This window comes from Rhincodon typus, chromosome 5, assembly GCF_021869965.1.
Source record: "Rhincodon typus isolate 14 chromosome 5, sRhiTyp1.1, whole genome shotgun sequence".
Classification (NCBI taxonomy): domain Eukaryota; kingdom Metazoa; phylum Chordata; class Chondrichthyes; order Orectolobiformes; family Rhincodontidae; genus Rhincodon; species Rhincodon typus.
Genome location: NC_063336.1, coordinates 117,829,425 through 117,856,838, shown reverse-complemented (window position 1 = coordinate 117,856,838; position 27,414 = coordinate 117,829,425). Strand labels below are relative to the sequence as shown.

General features: G+C 41.2%; 1 protein-coding gene across 4 annotated transcripts in view; it reads left to right on the top strand.

Annotated features, from left to right (window-relative positions):
- Positions 1-24,336, top strand: part of mapre3b (microtubule-associated protein, RP/EB family, member 3b) — a 57,899-nt gene extending 33,563 nt beyond the window's left edge. For 3 of the 4 annotated variants that reach the window (XM_048596869.1, XM_048596867.1, XM_048596868.1), the window contains exons 4-8: positions 2,901-3,102; positions 10,235-10,377; positions 20,339-20,491; positions 22,702-22,759; positions 23,530-24,336. In XM_048596869.1, coding sequence (XP_048452826.1) covers positions 2,901-3,102; positions 10,235-10,377; positions 20,339-20,491; positions 22,702-22,759; positions 23,530-23,555 — 582 coding nt within the window. In that variant the 3' untranslated portion in view covers positions 23,556-24,336. The remainder of the gene's footprint in view (positions 1-2,900; positions 3,103-10,234; positions 10,378-20,338; positions 20,492-22,701; positions 22,760-23,529) is intronic. The other variant, XM_020512653.2, reaches the window with a different exon arrangement.
- The last annotated feature ends 3,078 nt before the right edge of the window (positions 24,337-27,414 follow it).

Below are 27,414 nucleotides of genomic sequence, written 5' to 3'. Positions count from 1 at the left end.
ACTAGGCCCGAAACGTCAGCCTCTCTGCTCCTATGCTGCTGCTTGGCCTGCTGTGTTCATCCAGCCCTGCACCTTGTTGTCACCAGGATGTTGCCTGGTCTTGAGAGAATTAGCTATGAAGAAAGGTTAAAAAGTCTAGAATTATTTTCACTGGAAAGGCGGTGGCTGAGAGGGAACCTGATAGAGGTGTGCAAAATTATGAGATGCATAGATAGGGTGGAATATCAGAGGCTTTTTCCCAGGGTTGAAATTTCAATTACAAGGAGGCACAGGTTCAAGGTGAGAGGGGGAAAGTTTAAGGGAGATGTGCAAGAAAACTTTTTCACGCAGGGAGTGGTAGGAGCCTGGAATGCACTGCCAGAGGAGGTGGTGGAAGCAGGCACATTTGCAACATTTAAGAGACATCTGGATGGTTACATGAATAGGGAGGGAATAGAGGGATATGAACCAAATAAGGCAGAAGGTTTGTTTTTTAGTTTAGTTAGGGCATAATGATCGGCACAGCCTTGGAGGGCCAAAGGGCCTGTTTCTGTGCTGTACTGTTCTTTTGTTCTTTATTCTTCTTGAATTATTTCCCAAACTCTACTATTAAAGGTTATTTAGAACTTGATTATATTTGGAAAACAAGAGAAAAAAAACATGGTGACATTGATGGGACTGGTATAATTGCAGTTGAAAAGATAACAACAGGCTGCCTTCTAACTTTGTCTTGGCCGTGGAACTAAGTAACTTTCTGGCTCACTGTAGAGGACGTTAGATGCCAGTGACATGGATTCTTGAATCACATGATGAGACTGGATGTTGAAACAGACTTTTATGACACTCCAGCTGTCTTGGTCTTCTTTTTGGTAACAGCCTCCATATTATCATCTTTCATGGAATTTACTTTTTGGATTTGAACTTCAGGCTTTGATCTAGTACCTATCAGTGATTTTAATTCAGTCAATATTTCCTAGTTTTCATATTTGTCCTTTTCCGTATGACTGGGGCTGAGATTTAAAGCTGATCAATCTGTTTTAAACTCCTAACCCTATCCTTGTAAGTGTCAATCCAAATATTATGTTGGAGGGGAATGGGACGTGCATGTACATAGTACCTTTAATGCAGGACCATAACGAAAAGTTGTCCACAACACTGTAATCAGACAAAAAAATAACACAGAGCACAGGAAGGACATTGCAGGAAGAGTGTCCCAAAGCTTTCTGATGAGGGACATTTCAGGAAGCATCTGACAGGAAGAGAGAGCCAGAGAGATTTGAGATGGGATTGCAGAGTTTGGGACAGAAATGACAGAAGTCATGATGTCCAGCAGTTGTGGATAAGTGATTGAGGGTGTGCAAGAGGCTAAAACTGAAGAATAAATCTCACTCTGTATTTGTGTCACTATTTCATAATCTGATTTTTCCTGCATCTGTACATTCAAAGTAAATATGGCCAATGATTTGGTCCAGCTGTATCTGATGCTTTTGTTTAGGTTCTGAATATCCATACCAAGCAAATGCAGTATCACAATCAAGCACAAATTTATCTGCTGCTGTCTGTACATTAACTTACTAAGAAAAATAACAAACAAATTATAAAAAAAATTGCAGGCAGAATGAAATATCAGAATATTAATTCAGGCTTATCCAAGGCATGCAATAGTGCTAAATTATGTCTAACAAGACTCTGATAGAAGACTCATACAAGCAAAATACTGTGGATGCTGGAAATCTGAAATAAAAACAAAATACTGGAAATAGCAGGTCTGGCAGCCCATATGAAGAGAGAAACAGAATTAACACTTCAAGTCTAATACAGCTCCTCTTCAGAAAGCATGAACTCTTGTTTCTCTCTCCACAGATGCTGTCAGACCTACTGAGTTTTACCAGCACTTTGTTTTTATTCCCAGTAGAAGCTCAATTTGTTTGACACACGTGTAAATCTTGATTCTTAAATTCTTATAATTTTTAATCACATGCTCAATGAGATGCCTAACTTGCCTTTTCGAAAAAAACATTGAATTAGCAACATACTTACTAGTATCTGTTCCACCTTTTCGCAATTCATGAGAGGGAAATCTCAACATTAAATTTTTGAGAATTGATTTCCAAGACAAGTGAACTTTCAGAATTAGCCAATTTAGAAATCAAAGCAAAAGGTATATTTTTGAAGAGTTTATACATGATTTTGCCCTGTTTTGATCATTTTACTTCCATTCACTCAGTTGAACAATGCATTGTTATTCATCTGATAAATTCACAAATGAAGAATCTTCAGGTCATTGGTGCTGCAGGTATCATTACTGTGAGTATAGGATGACATTCCAGACCAATCAGAAAATTATGGAAGAAGAAAATAATAAATTCATCTGCAAGATTTGCATGAACCCTTAGAATATGATCCCTCTCTGATTCTGTTGTACTCATGTAGTCACGTATATTTCAGTGTTTGTAGAAAAATACCAGAGCCGTCCATTTTTTACTTGAACATGTGGAATTCTACAGGCCTTTGTTTCGGAAACAAATTTTCTAATTTGTTGTCATCTCCTTTTTGTAGCAACACGTTTTCAATCGATCTCATTTGTGAATTGAAGAATCAGTACTTTATGCATTTTGTCATTACTCTTTTTGTAATTTTGAACTAGTTTGTGTCTTTTAATGAGAATGTTTTGAACTGAGAGAACAAAATTAATTTTAAAAATTTACAATTGTATAACTGTTCAATTGTATTTACATCTTTATAAACATAATTGAATTATGCGTAAATGAACACGTCTCTGGATGGAAATGGATTGGAAATGTTAGATGTAGGACTTTATGGATTTGGCCTGTCCCAAAGGTATATGGAGGGTAGATTAGTTTGAAGAACAAGAATAAATAAAACTGAACAAGAAATTTATTTCTCATTTTTCTTTTCAGATTATTCCAGTAGAAAGATTAGTCAAAGGAAAATTCCAAGACAACTTTGAATTTGTTCAGTGGTTCAAGAAATTCTTTGATGCAAACTATGATGGAAAGGAATATGACCCAGTTTTAGCAAGACAAGGACAGGAAGTATTTACACCACACAACCCAGGTGATCAGATATTCAGCAAACCAAGACGACCTGTGGGCACTGCAGGTAAATTTCTAATTGCCTGTTGTATTATGGAATTTTGTCTTTTCTGAGCGTACTGATGACAAATGCTGTTATTTCTAATGCTAAGCTGACATGCAGCGAATGTATGCTGAAGATTGATATCAAATATGTAGCTACTGTTGATCAGTATTAAATTGTTTATATACAAAAAATGTGGTGTATACTGACTAAAAGAAGAGGAGTATTGTAAGAAAGAAAAAAATTGAAGTGTGGGGGACCCATGTTGAGGAAAATAAAAAAAAAAATACTATTCTATACAGGAAAGGGGAGGATGTTATGTGGGGAAAGAGAATGGAAACAGGTGCAACAGAAATGGCATGTGTTGAAAGACCCAAAGGCCATTCTTGGAAATGATTGCCAGTGGGATCAAGGAAGAAAGGCATCTGGAAGAGAGGAGTGCCTTGAACTTTGCTTGAACAACCAGAATAAAGGAAGCAACAGGGGAAAAATCAGTTTTTACAATAGTGCATTGATGAAATTATGCCCATCAATCATAATAAGTAGAAATATCTTAAATGGATTTTAGGGTGTAATTATTTTGCTTGGACAGTACTTAAAAGGCCTCGCATCTTCAATTCTCGGTAAAGTTAACCTTCAAAACTTTCCTACCCATATCATCACTTGCATTAAGTTCCTTTCATCTGTAATCTTTGTCCTAGCTGACCTATATTGTTTCTGGTCACTCTCTTGCCTTTGGGGAAGCAGTGGCCTAGTGATATTATCAGTAGACTATTAATCTAGAAACTTAGCTAATGTTCTGGGGAACCGGGTGCAAATCTGACTGTGGCAGAGGGTGGAATTTAAATTAAATTTAAAAAAGTCTGGAATTAAGTGTCAAATGATGACTGAAAAACCATTGTCAGGAAAAACCAATCTGTATGACTAATGTCCTTCAGGGAAGGAAATCTGCCATCCTTACCTTGTCTGGCCTACACGTGACTCCAGATCCACAGCAATGTAGTTGACTCTGAACTGCTCTCTGATGAGCAATAAGTGTTGGCCGAGCCAGAAACGCCCACATCCTGTAATTGAATAATTAAAAAAAAGCTTCCTTACATGCGATCTGTTCACGTCTTCATTCTTACCCCTCCGTATAACTGTAACTTATTCCAGTCAGGATATATTGTGAATATTAAAAATTATTCATCACTATCTTGCGAACCAAATTTGCAATTGAATCATTTAATTTTCTTTGTTTGTTGTTGGGATATGGATGTTTCTGACAAATCTGACACATTACCCCTCCAAATTGTCCTGAGATGACAATGGTGAGCCACCATGAACTGCCGTGGTCTGTGTTTTTTGAACCACTACAGTGCTGTTAGAACTGCTGTCCAGGATTTTGACACAGGAACAATGAAATAATTTGTGGTCAGGATGGCGTGGGAGTTTTGTCAAGTGAAACTATCAGGTTGTGGTTCCTATGCATCTGCCTTTTATTCTTTTAGGAGATAGAGGCCTTGGAGGGTGCCTTAGTTATTTGCTGCAAAGAAGAACAAAGAACAATACAGCACAGGAACTGGCCCTTTGGGCCTCCAAGCCTGCACCAACACATATTGCCCTTCCATACTAAAACTATCATCACTTACAGGATCCGTATCCCTAAATTCATGTATTCATCTAGGTGCTTCTTGAATGCTGCTATTGTGTTTGCTTCCACCTCCTCCTCCGGCAACGCGTTCTAGACACTCAGCACCCTTTGAAAAACTTGCCTCGCACATTTCTTTTAAACTTACCTCTGTCACACTTTGAACCTGTGTCCCCTAGTAACTGACCCCTCCACCCTGGGAAAAAGTCTCATACATTCCACTCTATCCATGCCATTCACAATCTTTTAAACTTCTATTAGGTAGCCCCTCAACCTCCTGCGCTCCAGTGAAAACCTAAAATCCCCCATATCAGGCCACATCCTGGTAAACATTTTCTGTACCCTCTCTCGAAAGCATCCACATCCTTCTGGTAGTGTGATGATCGAGACTGTACGCAGTATTCCAAGTGTGGACTAATGAATGTTCTTTAAAGCTGCAAAATAACTTGTCTATCCTTATACTCAATGCCCCATCCAATGAAGGCAAGCGTGCCATAAGCCTTTTTTACTACTTTATCCATCTGGGCTGCCACCATCAGCAATCTGTGGACATGCACACTCAGTTCCTGTGCCTATCAATACTCCTAAAGGTTCTGCCATTCAATGTTTAATTTCTACCTGTACTTGATTGACTGATTTATTGTCGTGTCCCAAAGTACAGTGTAAAGCTTTGTTTACGAGCAGTACAGGCAGATCATAGTAAGCAATGATGTACAGATCAAAAAGACTAAGAGGTATACAGGTTACATTCCACAGGGCGTGCGCTAGGCAAGATCAACGCTAGTAAGATCAGCATTATTTGAGGCCAGAGAGTTCATTCATCAGTCTAATAACAGCCGGGAAGAAGCTGTTCCTAAACCTGCTTGTGCGTGTGTTCACGCTTCTGTATCTTCTGCCTGATGGAAGAGGTAGTAAGATATCATTACCGTAGTGCGATAGGTCTTTGATGGCAGCCTTTCTGCAGCAGCGAGCCATGTAAATATTGTCCACAGATGGAAGGTTGACTTCCATGATGGTCTGGGCTGTGCACACCACCTTTTATGGTTTCTTATGGTCCTGGTCAGAGCAGTTGCCATACCAGGCCATTATGCACCCGGACAGTATGCTTTCAGTGGTGCATTTGTAGAAGTTGGTGAGCATCCTGATGGACATTTCAAATTTCCTGAACCTCCTGAGGAAGAAGAGTCATAGTTGTGCCTTCTTAACCCTTGCTTCTACTGGGAAGTCCAGGATGAGTTATCGGTATCGTCACTCGGAGGAACCTGATACTCTCCACTCTCTCAACCTCAGTTCTGTTGATGTAGATGGGGGCGTGTTCTCCTCCTTTCTTTTTGAAGTCAATGGTTACTTCTTTAGTTTTGCTGACGTTGAGAGAGAGATTGTTTTCATCGCACCACGTCACCGAGCCCTCTAGCTCCCTTCTGTATTTTGACTCCTCATTTTTAGATATCCATCCCACTATGTTGGTGTCGTCAGCGAACTTGTTGACGGCAATCGTTCGGAATTTGGCAACACAGTCATGGGTGTACGGGTGTACAGGAGTACAGTTGGGGGTCTGAGGACGCATCCTTGGGAGGGCTCCAGTGTTGAGCGTTATTGTGGAGGAGGTGCAATTACCTATCCTCACTGCAGTCTGTGGGGCAGAAAGCTGTGTATCCAGTTGCAGAGGGTGGAGCCAAGACCAAGGTCACACAGTTTTGACATTCCAAAGTGCATCACCTCACATTTGTCCTCAGTGCAGTTTCTATTTAATATACATAGCTGCCTCTGTGTACGAGTGGTGGAGGAAGTGGAGTGTTTAAGGTGGTGGATGAAATGCCTGGGTAATGTTGACCTTCTTGAGTGATACTGAATGTGCACTCATTGAATCATAGAGATATACAGCACAGAGTCAGACCCTTTGGTTTAGCTTGTCCATGCTGTCCACATATCCTATATGAATTCAGTCTCACTTGCCAGCATTTAGAACATAGAACATAGAACAGTACAGCACAGTACAGGCCCTTTGGCCCACGATGTTGTGCCGAACTTTTACCCTAATCCTAAGGTCTATCTAACCTCCACCCCTACCTTATACTATCATCCATATGCCTATCTAATAGCCGCTTAAATGCCCCTAATGAGGCCAACTCCACTACCCGCTCCGGCAATGCATTCCACACCCCGACCACTCTCTGAGTAAAGAACCTACCTCTGACGTCTCCCCTATATCTACCTCCACTCACTTTAAAAGTATGCCCCCTCATAATAGCTACCTCCATCCTAGGAAAAAGTCTCTGGCTGTCTACTCTACCTATACCTCTGATCATTTTGTACACCTCTGTCAAGTCATGTCTCATCCTTCGTCGTTCTAAAGAGAAAAGCCCTAGCTCTCTCAACCTTTCCTTGTAAGGCCTTCCCTCCATTCCAGGCAACATCCTGGTAAATCTCCTCTGCACCTTTTCCAACGCTTCCACATCTTTCCTGTAATGAGGCGACTAGAACTGGACACAATACTCCAGATGTGGCCGAACCAGGCTTTTGTATAGCTGGAGCATAACTCCATGGCTCTTGAACTAAATCCCTCTATTAATGAAAGCTAACACACCATACGCCTTCTTAACAACTCTATCAACCTGGGTGGCAGCTTTCAGGGAACTGTGGACATGAACCCCAAGATCCCTCTGCTCCTCCACACTGCCAAGAATCTTTCCTTTAACCCTGTATTCTGCTTTCAAGTTTTTTCCTTCCAAAATGAATCACCTCACACTTTTCAGGGTTAAACTCCATCTGCCACTTCTCAGCCCAGCTCTGCATCCTATAAATGTCCCTTTGTAACCTAGAACAGCCCTCCACACTGTCCACAACATGACCCACCTTCGTATCATCTGGGAATTTACTAATCCACCCTTCCACTCCTCCTTCATCCAAATCATTTACAAAAGTCACAAATAGAAGAGGACCCAGAACAGAACCTTGTGGTACACCACTCGTAACTGAGCACCATGTTGAATATTTTCCGTCCACTACCACCCTTTGTCTTCTAAGGGTCAGCCAATTCTGAATCCAATCTGCCACATTTCCCCCTATCCCAGGCCTCCTTACCTTCTGCATGAGCCTACCATGGGGAACCTTCTCAAATGCCTTACTTAAATCCATGTATACCACATCCACTGCTCTACCTTCATCCACGTGTTTGGTCATCTCTTCAAATAATTCAATAAGGTTTGTGAGGCATGATCTATCCCTCACAAATTCATGCTGACTATCACGAATCAAACCATGCCTTTCCAAGTGATCATAATTCCGATCTCTCAGAGCCCTTTCCAATAAGTTGCCCACCACTGACGTAAGACTAACTGGCCTGTAATTTCTCGGGTTATCCTTATTCCCTTTTTTGAACAAGGGAATGACGTTTGCCCCTCTCCAATCTTCCGGCACAGGTGGACAGTGAGGACAAAAAGATCATCGCCAAAGGACCTGCGATCTCTTCCCTCGCTTCCCATAGAATCCTTGGATAAATCCCATCAGGCCCAGGGGACTTATCTATCTTCAACTTCCGCAAAATTCTTAGTACGTCTTCCTTACTAACAGCAACCTCCCCTAGCCTACCAGCCTGTTTCACACTGGCCTCCTCTACAGCTAGGTCCCTCTCAGTTGTGAATACCGAAAAAAAGTATTCATTAAGGATCTCTTCTACCTCTTTAGGCTCCGTGCACAAATTCCCTTTAAAAGCCTTGTTCGGCCCTACCCTTTCTCTGGTCATTCTCTTATTCCTCACGTACGTGTAAAAAGCCTTGGAATTTTCCTTGATCCTATCTGCCAAGGTTTTCTCATGCCCCCTTATAGCTCTCCTAAGCCCTTTCTTCAGCTCCTTCCTGGATAACTTGTATCCCTCTAGAGCCTTTTCCATTCCTTATTTCCTAAACCTTACGTAAGCATCCATTTGGACCATATCCCTCTAAACCCTTCCTATTCATATACCCATCCAGATGCCTTTTTAAATGTTGTAATCTTACCTGCCACCACCATTTCCTCTGGCAGCTCATTCCATATACCCACCACCCTCTGCGTGAAAAGGTTGTCCCTTAGGTTCCTTCTATGTTTTTTTCCCCCCTCATCTTGAACTTATGCTCTCTAGTTTTGGACTCCCCCACCTTGGGAAAAAGACCTTGCCTATTTATCTATCCATGCCCCTAATGATTTTATAAAATCTCTATAAGGTCATCCGTCAACCCGCCAAGCTCCAAGGAAAATAGCCCCAGCCTATTCACCCTCTCCCTGTAGCTCAAACCCTCCAACCCTGGCAACATCCTCGTAATCTTTTCTGAGCCCTTTCTAGTTTCACAACATCCTTCCTATAGGAGGGAGACTTGAATTGCACGCAGTATTCCAAAAGTGGCCGAGCCAATGTCCTGTACAGCCATAACATGACCTCCCAACTTCTATGCTCAATGCACTGACCAATAAAGGCAAGCATACCAAATGCCTTCTTCATTATCATGTCTACCTGGGACTCCACTTTCAAGGAACTATGAACCTGCACTCCAAGGCCTCTTTGTTCACTCCCAGGACCTTACCATTAAGTGTATAATGAAACGTTAACTCTGTTGTTTCCTTCACAGATGCTGCCAGACCTGCTGAGCTTTTCCAGCAACTTTGTTTTTGCTCCTTGTTTTAAGTCCTGTCCATTTGCCTGTCCGAAATGCAGCACCTCACATTTATCTAAATTAAACTACATCTGCAACTCCTCAGCCCATTGGCCCATCTGATCAAGATCCTGTTGTACTCATGAGGTAACCTCCTTTGTTATCCACTACACCTCCACTTTTGGTGTTATCTGCAAACTTACTAACCATTCCTCCCAAGTTCATCCAGACAAGTGGAAAATATTCCATGTCAAATTTTATTTGCTTTTTCTAGAGGGTCAAAAAGTGTGGGGAGTTGAAAATTTCAGATTTTTGTTTCCTTTATTCTTGTATGGAATATGGGCTTTGCTGGAAAAGGCCAGCATTTGATGGCCAACCCTAGTTGTCCTTGAAATGATTGGTTCTCTAAAATATTGCAGAGGGTAGTTATGGGTCAACAACATTGCTGTTGTCAGTAAATATTCAGCCTCTAACCTTCTGTTGTAGCTAGGTTATTAATATGGCTGTCTAGTGAAGCACTCATTGCTGGTAATGTAGTTGATGTTGAGAGAAAGTAGTTGTTGTCTTGTTCGCAATAATTGTTGGTTGATGTTTGTAGTGTGCATGTTACCTTGAAGGATTGAAATAAGATTTTTTTTTAAACCAAACCTGAATAAATTCTGCAAAACATATCTTGTTCACTTTCTGGAATACCTACTCCTGTGTCATTTCTCAACAGGAATTTGAATACCATTCATCTTCCACACCACATTGAATTCAGAAAATAAACTGATCAGATTGATCTGTAGGGAAATATTTTAGTTTCCAGGATACTATTAGGGAATATGTTACAAAATATTCAAAATTAGTGTCTGAAAGTGTTATGAGATTATCTCTTAATTTTCAATTCTGATTTAAGTGCCACAGAGAACATCTCCAACAGCACCTAAGGTCACGAGAACACCAAATGTACCATCCTCAACGGGTATAAGGAAAAGTCAACACTTAGCAAGAAATGGAGCCAGTGATGCTGATGCCCAGATAATAGAGCTGAATCAACAGGTAAACTGTATCATTTTAGTGTTACAAGATAACCAACTACAAGGTATTCCACACAGACTGCCTAATCAGTAAAACCATGAGCATTCAGCTCCTGTTATTAAATGTCCCTAAATGAGAAAAAGAGAGAAAAATTCCATACACAAAAGTCTTGCACATTCAAGACACACTGGAAATGTAAAGAAAATAGACCATTGACTTAAACGATTGAAAGTTATGCTTCATGTTAAAACTTCCTAGCCATCCCTCATTTTTTTGAGACCTTGATACAAAATTCAGTTTGTGGGAGGTTATCTAATTAACTCTTTGATCAATATAAAAACTAAAAGAACTGCGGATGCTGTAAATCACAGACAAAAATGCAAAATTGCTGGAAAAGCTCAGCAGGTCTAGCAACATCTGTGGAGATAAATAAGAATTAACATTTCAGGTCCAGTGACCCTTCCCCAGAACTGATGATAGCTAGGAAAATGTCAGTTTATATGCAGAAGACGGTCGGTGAAGGGGGTAAGGAGTAAATGATAGGTGGGGATAGAGCTCAAAGAGAGAGAAAAGTAGTTGGACAGACAAGGGAGTGGATAATGATCTGGCTAGGAGGGTGAATAGCTATTAATGGGGACTGATAGTGGCTAACAATGGGGGTGGTGTGTATTAGCAGACAATGTGATAAGGCGGCCTGGTTGTGGGGGTTGGGGTGAAGACATGGGAGAGCACAAGCCCTAAAGTTAGAGCTGTTGGGAGTGAAGGATGAGTGGATCAGGGTGTCACAGAGAACGACCCCAGCAGAAGGCTGACAAGGAAGGTGACAAGGGAGGGGAAGGGAATGTGTGTCTGGAGGTGGCATCTTGCTGGAGGTGGCGGAAATGGCGGCTAACGATCCTCTGGATGTGGATGCTGGTGGGATGGGAGGTAAGAACAAGGGGGACCTTATTACTGTTGTGGGAGGGAAAGAGAGGGGCTGAGGGCTGAAGTGCTCGGGAATCCTCCATTGTGGAAGAAAGTGGACATTTTGGAGGCTCCCTTGTCAAGGTTGGCATCATCGGAACAAATGTGACAGAGATGGAGGAACTGGGAGAATGAAATAAAGTCTTTACAGGAAGCAGGGTGCGAGGATGTATCGTCCAGGTAACTGTGGGAGTCGGTGGGCTTATAGTGGATGTTGGTGGCCAGTCTATCCCCAGAAATGGAAACAAATATCGAGGAAGGGAAGGGAGGAGTCAGTGAAAGAGCTGTGGATGAGGGTTGGAATAGGACTGGAAAAAGGAATATTCCACATACCCCACAAAGAGACAGGCATAACAGGGACCATGCACTACCCATGGCCACCCCTCTGACCTGAAGCAAATGAGAAGAGTTAAAAGGAAAGTTGTTTAAGGTGAGGACGAGCTTGGCCAGGCAGAGGAGGATGGTAGTGGGTGGAGACTGTTCGGGCCTTTGCTCCAGGAAGAAGTGGAGTGCCCTGAGACCATCCTGGTGGGGGATGGACGTGTAAAGAAGTTGCACATTCATGGTAAAGAGGAGGTGGCTGGAACCCGCAAACTGGAAATATAGAAACTTAGAAGCGTCCGAAGATTCGCAGACCTAATGGGTCTGCCCAGGCAGTCCTGTTTGTGGATCTTGGGAAGGAGGTAGAAGCGAGATGTGCGGGATTGGGGAACTATCAGCTTGGAGGCAGTCGAGGGATGAGATCAGCATACAAAATGACATTGGTGACCATGGTTAACACAGTGACCTGATGTTCCATCATGGAGTCATTGTCCAGGGGAGATAGGAGGACATATCATGAGAGTTGGTGCTCAGCCTCTGCAATGTCGACGTCAGTCTGGCAGACAACAACAGTCCCTGCCCACTTACTTCTGTAATTCCTTGGACACTGTGCCAGTTTCAAAATTTCCAGTTGGTGGGCTCCAGCTGCCACCCCTTTTACCATGGATGTGCAGTTCCTTTACACATCCATTCCCCAGCAGGATGATCTCAGGGCTCTCAGCTTCTTCCTGGAGCAAAGGCCTGAACTGTCTCCATTCATCACCATCCTCCTCTGCCTGGCCAAGCTCATCCTTGCCCTGAACAACTTTTTTTTTAAACTCTTCTCACTTTCTTCAGGTCAGAGGAGTGGCCATTGGTATGTGCATGGTTCCGAATTATGCCTGTCTCTTTGTGGGGTACGTGGAACATTCTTTGTTCCAGTCCTGTTCCGGACACTACCCACAATTCTTTCTCTGGTCTGTTGGTGATATCATCGGTGCTGCTTCCCTCTCACATCCAGAATTGGAAAAGTTTATCGATTTTGCTTCCAATTTCCACCCTGCTCTCACCCTTACGTGGCGAGTGAAGATGATTCTTCCCTTTCTCAACGTCTCTGTTTCCATTTCTGGGGATAGGATGTCCTCCAATATCCACTATAAACCACCGAATCCCACAGCTACCTGGACTATACATCCTCACACCCTGCTTCCTGCAAAGACTATATTCCATTCTCCTAGTTCCTCCATCTCCGTCGCATTTGTTCCTTCGACAAGGGAGCCTCCGAAATGTCCACTTGCTTCCTCAACCGAAGATTCCCTACCACTGTTGTTAACAGGGCCCTCAGCCAGGTCTGACCCATCTTGCAATTCAGCCCTCAGCCCCTCTCTTTCCCTCCTGCAACAGTGATAAGGTCCCCATTGCCCTTATCTACCATCCCACCAGCATCCACACCCAGAGGATCATTAGCCACCATTTCTGCCACCTCCAGCGAGATGCCACCTCCAGACACACATTCCCTTCCCCTCCCTTGTCAGCCTTCCGCAGGGGCTGTCCCTCTGTGACACCCTGATCCACTCATCCTTCACTCCAAAAGCAGCCCCCCACAGCCTCACGGCACCTTCTGTTGAAACCGCAGAAGGTGTAACAGCTGTCCATTTGCCTCCTTCCTCCTCAGTGTCCAAGAGCCCAAACATATCTTCCAGGTGAAGCAGTGCTTTACCTGCACTTCTCACAATCTAGTCTACACCACTCACTGCTCACAGTGTGGTCTTCTCTACGTTGGGGAAACAAAGTGTAGACCGGGTGACCACTTTGCTGTACACTTGTGTTCATTTTGCAAAAAAAGGCCCTGAACTTCCAGTTGCCTGCCACCCTGTTCCCTGGCCAACATTTCTGTCTCAGGCTTGCTTTAGTGCTTCAGCAAAGCTCAGTGCAAGCTGGAAGAATAACACCTTATTTTCCCCGTGGGGACCCTGCAGCCTTCTGGATTGAATATCATGTTCAATAACTTTAGGGCTTGTACTCTCCCATGTCTTCACTCCAACCCCCACAACCAGGCCGCCTTATCACATTGTCTGCTATTACACACCACCCCCATTGTTAGCCACTATCAGTCCCCATTAATAGCTATTCACCCTCCTAGCTAGATCATTATCCACTCCCTTGTCTGTCCAACTGCTTTTCTCTCTCTTTGGGCTCTATCCCCACCTATCATTTACTCCTGACCCCTTCCCCCACCCTGTCTTCTACATATAAACTGACATTTTCCTAGCTGCCATCAGTTCTGAGGAAGAGTCACTGAACCTGGAACCTTAACTCTGATTTCTCTCCACAGATGCTGCCAGTCCTGCTGAGCTTTTCCAGCAGTTTCTATTTTTGTTTCTGATCATAATGTTGTGTATTATTTTTGTCCTTTCACTAAATGAGTTGTTGGATTCTTGGGGAGAAAATTGACTAACAATAAACTTAAGTTTACAAGGTATCTGTGTTCTTGTAATGGATAATTCCATCTGACTAATCAAGCCTCTTTCTTCCAATTGATAATGTAGAATTTGTACTGACAGGAATTTTTCTTAATTTATTCAGTTTTCTAAAAGGGCAGATGATTCTAAGTAATACATCTGAGAAAACTGATTGTTTGCCCCAAATGTGCAGTACATTTTTAAAACCATTACAGTGTAGATGCTGAGTGAGTTGTTCCTTTGCATAGGGAAATCTAGAGCACACGTACTCAAGTTATTTTAAGACAAGTGTGAGGAATTTATTCTGTAAGCAGCAATAATAATTGGGATTCTCTACCCCAAACGATAGTGGAGGTTGGGTCGTTGAATGTATTCAAAGTTGAGTAGAATTTTGATCTACGAGAAATTTGAGCGTTACGGAAGGCAGAAAGTAGAGATCGGCAATAATCTTGTTGAATGGAGGAGTAGGTTCAAGGGGTTTAATGCCCTAATCTCTCATGTTCATATGCTATGTTAGTTAAGTACTTGCAGAATGAGGTATAGGTTATTAATTTAGCCTCTTGACCTCAATAATACTGTGTCTTTTAAACCAAAATGAGCTGTACGTAAGATATTTACAATCTATATTAGTGCAAAGGTAGAAAGTACTGTGGCCAAATTTGTGGATGACACTAAAACAGGGAAGTAAGTTGCAATGAAGAAGTAAGAAATTTACAAGTGGGGAGGGATAGGTTAGGGGAAGGGTCCAAACTTTTGCAGATGAAGTTTAACGTGGATAAGTGTGAGGTTGTCCATTTTGATAGAAATAGAAGGACAACTTATTGTTTAACTGGTGAGAAGCTTCAGAGTGCTTTGGTGCTGTGGGATCTAGGTACCCTTATGCTGAATTGCAGAAAACCAGTATGCAGATAATAAAAAAGACAAATGGGATTTTGGCATTAATTGGTAAAGGAATAGAGTATAAAAGCAGGGAAGTGTTGCTTCAACTGTACAAGGTATTAGAGACTGCACCTGGAGTATTGCATACAATTTTGGTCCCCGTACTTGAGGAGGGATGTAATTGCATTGGAGGCAGTTCAGAGGAGGTTCACCAGATTGATGCCAGAGATCAGGGATTTGTCATATGTAGGAAGATTGAGTAGTTTAAGCTTATACTATCTGGACTTTAGAAGATTGATAGGAAATCAGATGCTAAGTGAAACAAAGAGGAAATGAAAGATGTGTTTGACAGGAAAAGTAAAAAGCCAAGGAATAATACATTTTATTTTTGAAATTTCCAACACTAATTTAAATCTGCTGGAATTAGACTGTACACTTTTAAAAGTTCCTTTCCTGTAAAATAGGTTGTTTAGCCATGATTAACACACATTAAACCATGCAAAATGTATTTACATTGAAATGAACAAACCCTAACTTTGACAAGTCTTGTTGGTATCTGTTATGTGAGCATCACATGTTCTCTTAGTTCTGCGTGATGTCAAGTCTCTTGGTGACGCACTGTCATAGCAAAAATTTTGGTAAAGTCTTACCTTTATTTGTGCTCTTAAACCTGGGTCATTGTTTTATTTCAGTTTACATGAAAAATGTGAACAGCACAAAAATTCATTTGAAAATGTCCAGTATTGGGCAATGGATTTTAAAGCTCTCTTTCAGGAGAAATTGATTCCAATTAGGTTTTGTCTAGGGTTATGTTGTGATGTCTAAAGTGGTCCAGAGACGCCCCCACATATTGACTCATATAAAGAAACTATCACAGCCAGCAATTAATGTAAGTATAATTGAGCACTGCAGAGTTAAACTTCATCCTTAACTCAAATGATCCAAGGACTGGATTCATTGTAACTTTATATAGTGTTTATAGCTATGTAAACCATATACCAGACATAGCAAATGTGAGGAGGGAGGAGGAATCTACTATTCAGCTGATCATGCCTGGTCCTCCATTATAGACCATGAGATTGAGAAGCAGAATTATGGTCATTTGGCCCATCAAGTCTGCTGCACATTCTATGATGGCTGATATGTTTCTCAACCCCATTCTGCTGCCTTCTCTGTGTAACCTTTGATCCCTTTGCTGATCAACGACCTATCTATCTCTGTCTCAAAAACACTCAGTGACGTAGCCTCCATAGCCCTTTGCGGCAGTGAGTTTTACATATTCACGATCCTCCACATCTCAGTTCTAAAGAGTTGTCCTGTCACTCTGAGACTGTGCAGTTATATCCCAGTCTCTCCACAACCAGTAGAAACAACATCTCCACATCCACTCTATCCAGATCTGTCAGTATTCTGTAAGCTTCAGTCACATTTCCCCTGCTTCTAAATGCCATCAAGTACAGATTTGGAGTCCTCAACCACTACCCATGTGACGAGCCCTTCATTTCTGGGATCATTCTTGTAAACCTCCTCTGGGCTCCCTCCAAAGCCAGCGCACCTATCCTTGGATATGGGGCCCAAAACTGCCCACAATATTCTGAAAATGTTCTGATGAGTTACAAGCTCGGCAGTATATCTCTGCTCTTGTGTTCCAGCCCACTTGAAATGAGTCTAACATTGCATTTGACTTCCCTACTGCCAACTGAAGCTGCTTGTTAACCCTAAGAGAATCTGAATTAGGATTCCCAAGTTGCTTTGTGCTTCAGATTTCCAAAGCCTTTCTCCATTTACAAAATAGTCTACACCTCTCCTCTTCTCACTAAAGTGCATAACCACACACTTTCCCACATTGTGTTCTATCTACCTCTTCTGCATCCATTCTCCCAGTCTTGTCAAAGTCTTTCTGTAGCCTCCTGCTTCCACAATGCTACCTGTCCCTGCAGCTATCTTTGTTGCAAAGTTTAAAAATGAAACAATGCCTGCAGTTCCTTCATCCAGATCATTAATATATGACGTGAATAGTTGTGATCCCAACACAGACCCCTGTGAACCTCCACTAGTCACGGGCTGCCATCCTGAAAACAATCACCTTATAAACATAGAACATAGAACAGTACAGCACATTACGGGCCCTTTGGCCCACGATGTTGTGCTGACCTATTATCCTACTAAGATCAAACTACCCTGCATACCCTACATTTTACTATCCTCCATGTGCCTATCCAAGAGTCGCTTAAAAGTCTCTAAAGTATCTGACTCCACTACCACTGCTGGCAGCGCATTCCACACGCCCACCACTCTGTATAAAGAATCTACCTCTGACATCTCCCCTATACCTTCCTCCAATCAACTTAAAATTATGCCCCCTCGTAATAGTCATTTCCACCCTGGCAAAAAGTCTCTGACTACCCACTCTATCTATGCCTTTCATCATCTTGTACACCTCTATCAAGTCACCTCTCATCCTTCCTTGTTCCAATGAAAAAAGCCCTAGCTTCCTCAACCTTTCCTCGTAAGACCTGCCCTCCAGTCCAGGCAGCATCCTGGTAAATCTCCTCTGCACCCTCTCTAAAGCTTCCATATCCTTCTTATAATGAGGTGACCAGAACTGAACACAATATTCCAAGTGTGTCTAACCGGAGTTTTATAGAGCTGCAGCATAACCTCATGGCTCTTAAACTCAGTTCCCCTACCTTATCCCCACTCTTTGTCTTCTGCCAGTCACCCAATCCTCTATCCATGCCAGTACCTTCCCCATACCACCATGGGCTCCTATCTGATTTAGCAGTCTCCTGTGCAGCAGTTTGTCCAAGGCCTTCTAGAAATCCAAATAGATCACGTCAGCTGGCTGTCCTTTGTCAAACTTGCTCATTACCTCCTCAACGAATTATAACAGGTTTGTCCGGTATGACCTCCCCTTGATGAAGCTGTGCTGATCCAGCTGTATTTTACCATGCATTTCCAAGTATTCTGCAATCTCATCCGTAATAACAGATTCTAAAATTTTAGCAACGACTGAGGTCAGGCCAATCAGCCGATAGTTTCCTGTCTTCTGCCTCCCACCGTTCTTAAGCAGGGTTATCCAGATGTCTGGTACCCTCCCTGACTCTAGTGATTCCTGAAAGATCACCTCCATTACCTCTACAGTCTCCTCAGTTATCTCCTTCAGAACTCTGTTGTGTCATCCATCTGTTCCAAGTGATTTATCCATCTTCAGGTCTTTCAGCTTCCCCAGCATTATCTCCTTAGCCATGACCACTATGTTCACCTTGACTGTCTTGAAGTTCTAGTATGCTCTGGTGTCTTCCACTGAAAACGAATGCAAAGTACCTGTTCAGTTTCTCCACCATTTCTTTGTTCCGCATCACTGCTTCTCCACCCTCATTTTCCAGTGGTCCAATGTCCACTCTTGCCTTTCTCTTACCTTTTGATATCTTAAAAAAAACTCCTCTTTTATATTACTAGTTAGTTTATTTTTCCTATTTCATCTTCTGCCCCGTTATTGCATTTTTTTAGTTATCCTCTGCTGGTTTTTAAAGATTCCTAATCTTCTTGCTTCCTGCTAATCTTCATCACATTGTATGCTTTTTCTTTTGCTTTTATGCTTTTCCTGACTTCCCTTGTCAGCCACAGTTGCCTCGTCTTCGCCTTAGTATGTTTCTTCTTCCTTGGGATGAATTTCTGCTGTGCATTCAGAATTACCTCCAGAAACTCCTGCCGTTGCTGCTCCACTGTCTTCCCTGCTAGGCTTCCCTTCCAGGTAACTCTGGCCAGCTCCTCCCTCATGTCTTTAAAGTTACCTTTACTCAATTTTAATACTCAATTTTCTGCCTCAAATTGAGCGTGAATTCTATCAAATTGTGATTACTGTCTTCTAGGGGTTCCTTCACCTTCAGCTCCCAAATCAAGTCTGGTTCTTCATACATCACTAAATCCAGAATTACCTGTTCCCAGTGGGTTCTACCACACCCTGCTCCAAAAAAAAAATCTCGTTGACATTTCACAAATTCCTTTTCTTAGTATCTGCTGCCAACCTGCATTTCCCATATTGAAGTCCCCCATGATTATTGTAATAGTGCCTTTCTTACAAGCCTTTTCTGTCACCTGATTTATTTTCTTCCCCACATCCTGACTATTGTTAGTAGACCTGTACGTAACTCCCATCAAGGTCTTTTCTACCTTTGCGGTTCCTCAACTCTACCAGCACAGATTCTATGCTTTCTATCTCTTCTTGCTATCCACTTAATTTCATTCCTTACTAACAAAGCAACCCCACCTCTCTGCCCAGTTGCTTGTCCTTTCAATAGGATGTGTGTGCGTCCACCTGTCAGATTAATTTAAATCCTCTCCCAACAGGTCTTGCAAACTGCATTGTTGAGGGCATTGGTCTTGAATCTGTTGAGGTGCAGACTGCCCAGCTGATCAGCTACTACCTCCCTCACTGCATGTTCCAGGAGTCTAACACCCTTCCTCCTGAACCATCTCTCCTGCCACCCATTTGCCTGTTTCCTCTTATTTTGATGTTCGCACAAGGCCCCAGAAAGTATCCCGTAGTTCCTACTTTTTTATGGAGGTAGGAAGCACACTAATATCTGTGCAGCATGTTATTCTTCTTTCTAACTTCTCTCCTTAGAATACTTTGTAGCTGCAATGACATGCTTGCCATGTCACCTATGAACTAACATACTGTCCTGGCAGCCTCAGATACACACACATTTTACACTAACTTTTGAATCCTGTATCACTGTTGCTATCCCAGTCATCCTTCTGCTTGGGTACAGCTTAGCCATCTGTGGTAGCATGGTTTTGCTACTGGCTGTCCTCCTCAGAGGACCACACTCTCACCAATGTTCTTTTAATATCAAGGTCAGAAGTCACATGATACCAGGTTATAGTCCAACAGGTCTGTTTGAAATCACAAGCTTTCAGAGCGTTGCTTTTTCAGGTGAAGTCAACATTTCACCTGATGAAGGAGCAGTGCTCTGAAAGCTTGTGATTTCAAATAAACCTGTTGGACTATAACCTGGTATCATGTGACTTCTGACCTTGGCCAACACCAGCACCTCCACATCATGGCTTTTAATATCAGTTAAAGAGAGACGTGGAGTATGCCTGGACTTCCTTGATTGTCTCATGGTCGTCTTTTCCTTCTCCGCCTGCACTCATTTGAAGTGTGGCATGACCACCTCCTGAAACTTGCTGGCCACAAAACTCTTAGCTTTGTGTTTGCATGAGAATGACGTCACCTATTTCTTAACTTCCTAAATTCACAGCTTGAGTTTCTCCATATTTATATTAGATATATATTGAAAAGTCAGCTGCTTATGAGGTTATAATGAAGCAATGTTCTTAATAACATATTCCATTTTGATTTCTAATAGCTAATGGAATTGAAATTGACGGTAGATGGACTTGAAAAGGAGAGAGACTTTTACTTCAGTAAGCTAAGGGATATTGAACTCATCTGCCAAGAACACGAAAGTGAGAACATCCCTGCAATTCAGAGGATTGTGGAAATTCTATATGCAACTGAAGTATGCTTTGCTGTTTATATATATTTTTAGTTCATATTCAACACTTCATATTGTAATAGACAATAGTACACTTTTTAACTTGGTTACCTCAAGAACAAAGTGTTTTTTTTGGTCGTGCATTTTGTTGAAGACTTTGTTTTGTACTTTCCAATTTTTTTTTCTCCTCCTTGGCAGTCGCACCTCATTATTCTTAAGAAAATTGTTATTTGGTCATTCCCATTATATTAAACACATTATTTTAGGATGAGGTGTAAGAATCATCTTTGAACGCAATAAGATTGTCCAGTGTCAGGCAAGAGCCTCTGAAGATAGGGTACTCAACCTCATTACAAAGGAACTTTGAATCATATGTGGATTTCACAAGCTTCAAAATCTCCCCTCCCCCTACCGCATCCCAAAACCAGCCCAGCTCGTCCCCGCCTCCCTAACCTGTTCTTCCTCCCACCTATCCCCTCCTCCCACCTCAAGTCGCACCCCCATCTCCTACCTACTAACCTCATCCCGCCCCCTTGACCTGTCCGTCCTCCCTGGACTGACCTATCTCCTCCCTACCTCCCCACCTACACTCACCTTTACTGGCTCCATCCCCGCCTCTTTGACCTGTCTATTTCCTCTCCACCTATCTTCTCCTCTATCCATCTTCTATCCGCCTCCCCCTCTCTCCCTATTTATTTCAGAACCCCCTTCCCCTCCCCCATTTCTGAAGAAGGGTCTAGGCCCGAAACGTCAGCCTTACTGCTCCTATGATGCTGCTTGGCCTGCTGTGTTCATCCAGCTCTGCACCTTGTTGTCTTTGAATCATACTGTTTGTTAAAAGTATGTCTCCTGTTTTTGACCTTAGGAGTTTTATGGCCTCTGTAGCATCAACTCTGTTTAATCTCTTTCTTGAGCCTTTGGAGGTGATGTTGGCAAAGTGACAGTGTCACTGGATTGGGTATCTGCAGACCAATAGACCAATGCTAATGTGCTGAGGATGTGGGTGGTATCCAGATTTGAAAAGCTTAGTAATGATGACCGTGGAACTATCATCAATTGTCATAAAACTCGATAAATTCACTAATGTCCCTTGGGGAAGAACATCTACCATTCTTGCCCAGTCTGGCCTACATGTAACTCCAGATCACAGCACTGTGGTTGACTCTTAATAGCCTTCTGTAATGGCCAAGAAAGACATTCAGCTCATGAGCAATGCTGGCCTCATCAGAAATGGCTAAATTCCACAAAATAATAAAGGAGAAAGAAAGGTAAGCTGTAAACATGCCTGAAGCATTGTCAGATGTACAAAATGTTTCATCTTATGGGGTAGAGCATAACTAAAGGTAATCAGTGTAAGATGGTCACGAAAACATTGATTAGAAATTTTAGGAGAAAATTCTTCACAAAAAGATTGGAGAGAAGGTGAGCTCGCAAAAAGGGGAACAAATGCTATGAATGCATTTGAGGGAATGCTTGGCAAGCGTACATGGAGAAGAGAATAGAGGGTTATATTTTAAGATTTGAGGGATATGAGTAGGCTCAAGTGGAGCATAAACGCCAGCATAGACTAGTTGGCAAAATGACATCTTTCTTAGCTGTACATTATTTACTGTAAGTTTTTCTCTTCTCTAGAAAGTATTTAGAGATGGTACTTTCTGGAAAACTTGAGTTTGCCAGCCTTAATTGGCCACTTAGTTCCCTCCAGTCTCGGCATTGCCCACCTGCCCCCTTGATCTAGCGAAAGAATTGAAATGTGCATTAACTCATTACCACGTGTGTGTATTTTACTGATGTATCCCCGTTGATTTTCATAGTTCTATGATTCCCAGTGTAGCCCTTTACCTGTATAACTTAGATCTTAAATGTAAGAAATCATCCACTTATGATCGTGATGCCTTTATTAAATGTGTACTGTCTTGTTTTGCATTATGACCAACATTCAGTGTTACTTCAACTGATATTGAAGTTGGTGAGAATAGATAGTCCACACTAATTTGTGATGTGGTACAACTCCCTCTAAGCACCAAATTTGGCAGCCAGCTAATTTATTTCTGCTTCATCTAACCCTTTATGATGAAGAAAATCCTTTTCATATCTCTTATTTTAACTATAACAATTAGGTAAAATGAAGTCTGGGGGAATTAATCAAACTTAATGATACAGAGGAGGATAAGGGATATGGAGTTTCAATTAAGAAGAGAATGGAGATGTTAGGACTGTTCTTCTTTTAACAGACTAAATATAACTTCTCGAGATACAATTGGGAAAACCTTTCAAAACCTATTCTCTCCGGTGAGTCTATAAATAATCAAAGTTTATAGATATAGGTTTGAAATCATTGCAGAAAATCTAGAGGAGTGAAGAAAAATGTTTTTACTCAGTTGTCAGACTCTGGAATGTCCTACCTGAAAGGAAAGTGGGGGCTGACTCAATAACTAATTTTAAAAGGGAATTAAATAGAGACTCAAGGATAAGAAGCTTACAGAATTATATACAAAAAGACTGGGATGTGGGACTAACAACATTGCTCTTTTAAGAGCCAGCACAGACATGACTGAATGAATGGCCATAGTACATTCCTGTAATTCTATGAAAATTTGAATCCAGATATGTTTTGCTGTTTGTCAAAAACATATATGTGGAGCCACAATTTAGAGGAAATTCAGCACCTTTTCCTGGACATCTTGTGCTTAATTCATTTATTGCTTAATTCATTTATTACTTTATCTGAGGTCCAGCGAACCAAATTATCAGTTTGCATTGACATTTATGGCTTTGGAGATGAACTTAGTTTGCTCATTAATGAATATTTCTTTAAAATTGTTAGTGTCAGTGTGGTATCTTGTGATAACATATTTACAAAGCACAATGGCACATCATTGGCAGCAGGTGCATTCCAGTAATTGCAATATAGTCAATTTTCAAATATCTGAGTCAGATTCTGTTTAATCTTGCTTTTTGGAAGTATCTTGAGGCATTTATCATATTGAAAGTGCTATATAAATGTGACTTGTATGTTTCAAGCTACTGAATCAGTTTTCTGTTGTGATTTTGTTTGACAGGAAGGATTTGCTCCTCCAGAAGATGATGACATTATAAATCACCCAGATGATGACCAGGATGAATACTAAGTGTAGATAATTATTACCCATTTCTCCCTATCTGTCTTCTCTCTGTGATTGAGATCCCTACCCAGGCTGTTTACTAACATTATTTTCAATTAAGTTTGTACAGCCACAGCACAATCACAATAATTCTCTGCATTCTGTATCACAGATTGCTAAAGCTGTCATATTCATCACTATTACTGGCAGACTGTATTATAAAATATATTTAATTTGTATATTTTTCTTAAATGAATAACTTGCACTTTGGTTTGAAAGTATTCGGAAATCCATGATGCAAGTTGATTGCCTTTGTGTTATATGCAGCATGTAGTTTGGGTTTCTTTTAAAATTGAAACAGCTTGGATATACTTGGGAGCATTTGCTGACATCTGAAAGACCTGCGATTTTAGTAGATAACCTATGACACAGAAGATCTCTTCACGGTTTCGTGCAAATTGCTGACTTTTAAACACAGGAAATCTGACTGGCTTTGCAGAATGAAAAGTCTGGAGTCTAAAGTTTAATAGTGCTTTTAAGAGAATTTATTTATTATAGTTTGCTATAAACATGAGAATAAGGGATGCTTTTATGATGCAACATCGATCAAATTAACTTGGTTCCGGCTGCTTTTCATCAGAAACCACTAAAATATGCCTTTGACATCTCATTGCAGCACCTTCTTATACTGTGCCCATGACACTAGTGTGCGAAAAAACTTGCATCTGTGAAGTTTTATTTAAAATAAATGTGAAAATGACTGAAGGACGTAGCTTGTTTTTATTCTCCATCTTACAAACTAAACATGAAATTCCATGAGTAATTCTGTAGAACTTGCTTCGCTTGCTAAAGAAAGATTACCTCACTTTGACTTCCATCTTCACAAATGATGACTGTGCATGTGGGGCAGCTTGTAAATATTTCCTGTAATTTCATTGGATGGTAATTTCAGTAGTAAGTTTAATTTTTTAAAATTCATTCACTGGATGAGGTCGTCACTGACTAGGTCAGCGTTTATTGCCCATCCCTAATTGCCCACAGTTTTCCAGAAAATCGACAATGAATTCATGGTCACCATTAATTTTTTTTGATTGAATTCAAATTCCACGATCTGCCATGGTGGGATTGTAACCCGGATGCCAAGAACATGACTTGGGTCTCTAGGTAACAGTCCAGCAATAATACCACTGGGCCATCCCTGATTAATGTCAAATTTTTCTGAAAGCATCTCCTGTTATTAATATCAAATTATTACTGATCTGCTAGTGAATCAGTTAACATATGAAATGTAATCACTTTTGTTGGATTTACTCCACACAAAATGCAAAATCACATCAAGCTACCGATATGTGTGTTCTGAGAGGAATGCAGACAATTTGGCAATATAAACATGACGATGCCAGACATGTGTACAAATATGGGCACAAATAATCTTGAATTTTGAAACCAGAAAATGTTTAAATGTATGACTAATGATACAGACCTAAAAGTAATGCCCCAGAGTTTGATAGTATTAATAAGCAAATTGTCAGTGTTCATCGCTTTAGTCTTCTTGACGCTGACAGCAACTTCAAATCTGCACAAAAGCAATTAAAAGTGAAAATTGCCAGTAATTCTCCCCTTCCCACAAACTGCACAGTTGAAATCTTCCCAGAGCATGCATCCATCCAAGATTGTCTTTTATATGAGCTGTAACTGGGCTTTAATGCCACATTAAGTACACAATTAGAGCCAAACTGCCTCACTTTCCATGAAAGCTAATTCTTTGTTGAATATCGTGTAGCTCCATTATGATTTAACATTTTGCATTTTTTAAAGGCTTGACACTTTAGCTTCTACATGAATCTCGTTCATGACCCAGACACACATTTTGGCACTCCAATAGTTAAACAGACTAAATTATTCACCACCTCATGTACTGTCTGTTAGGATGTGCTGAAGTACTTATTCTGCTTGATGATGTTAGTGCTGTTGAATACTTGGAGATTAACTTGATTTGGCACTAGATTAAAACCGACTAGAATAAGTGCCAAAGTTATTCCAGCACATCAACAGTAAACACCTTCATGAATGAACTTTCCCATCAAATAATCCTGTTGAAAGTTCTTTGAGAGAAGGACTCAAACAAATTCAAGAACAGATTTGTCCTGCATTGAAGGGATTGTAGCTTTTTCCCCCTGAAAGCATCAATACTGACTGGCACAAGATGTAATTCTAATTATTCAGGGAACACTTGCATTGAAATTCTTTGAGAGCTGATCTTGTCATTTGCTCATCTAATACTCTTCCTGCCTAGTTTAATAATCCATGGGATCCCTACAGTGTGGAAACAAGCCATTCAGCCCATCAAGTCCACACCAACACTCTGAAGAGCATCCCACCCAGATTCTCCCCCCTACCTTATCCATGTAACCGTGCATTTCCCATGGGTAATCCACAGAATCTACACATCCCTGGACACTATGGGCAATTTAGCATTGCCAATCCACCTAACCTGCATATATTTAGACTGTGGGAGAAAGTGCGTGCAGACTCCACACAGACAGTCGCCTGAGGCTGGAATTGAACCCAGGTTCCTGATGCTGTGAGCCAGCAGTGCTAACCAGTGAACCACCATGCCACCTTATGTATATCAATTGTTTCATAAACTTTTCACGTATGGATGTATTTATTTTCTAAGGAACTTGACTCCTTTGAGTTACATTTTTGTTGAACTTTGGTGTTAACTTTCCCATTAATGTCTATTTGTGATAGAATTTAGTTTTATGAATGTGATCCTGATTTCACAATTGAGCATATAAAAGAAGGATATTTAAAATTTATTCTTGGATTCCATTTTGTATATCAAGTTCTAAAAGGCCTTATTTCAATGGTTTGACCTAAATTTTATTTTTAGTAATAAATATTTTATTGGGTAAATTGGTTGAATTGTTTGAGACATCCTGTTCTCTTCCCTTTGCACCTTTTACTCCTTTGTCTGTTCGTGGGTTTTTTTTAACCAATTATAAATTGTTTATTGTTGCATACAATTTAATCAATAATTTAACTTTTTTTGTGCCTCAGCAGCTTACTTCTTTAACTGTTTGCTGGATGTCCAGACTCGGAACACTGATTTTTAGCATGCTGCCCTATCTTTCACTTTTGGGATTTGTTTGTCTGCAGGTCAACTGGATCCTGCTACTATTATTCCCAAAGTTCTACAATGTAGATTGGTAAGGAACAGTTAAATACCATTTGGCTTCTTGAGCCTGTTGCACTTTTCAGTTAACTGGTGGCTGATCTATACCTTGATTAACTTCCCGCCTAATGTACCATTCAGATTTGAAATTATCGATTGACTTAGCCTCAGCAGCTCTGTCTGGGGTAGACTGGTACAACTTTGTGAAAAATTGCTGTTTGATATCAATCCTGATTACCCTAGTTCTAATTTTAAGGTTTTGGCTCTCTTGTTCTGGACTCTCCCTACCCAACGCCCGACACACACACACCAGATAAAATAGTTTCAGCCTATCTGCTAAATCAGCTCCACTATCTTAAATATTTCAGTTTTTTTTTTCAAATATTAAGAGAATATAATCCAGTCTGTGCAGTCTCTCCTTGTTGTTTAATAATTTTGGCCTGTGTCATTGTGATGATTCTGCAATGCACTTTGTCCAAGGTCCCAATATATCTTTCAGGCGATGTGACACTCTAACTGAATACAGTTTAAAATCTGAGATAGCAGGAACTGCAGATGCTGGAGAATCCGAGACAACAAGGTGCAGAGCTGGATGAACACAGCAGGCCAAGCAGCATCATAGGAGCAGAAAGGCTGACGTTTCGGGCCTAGACCCTTCATCAGAA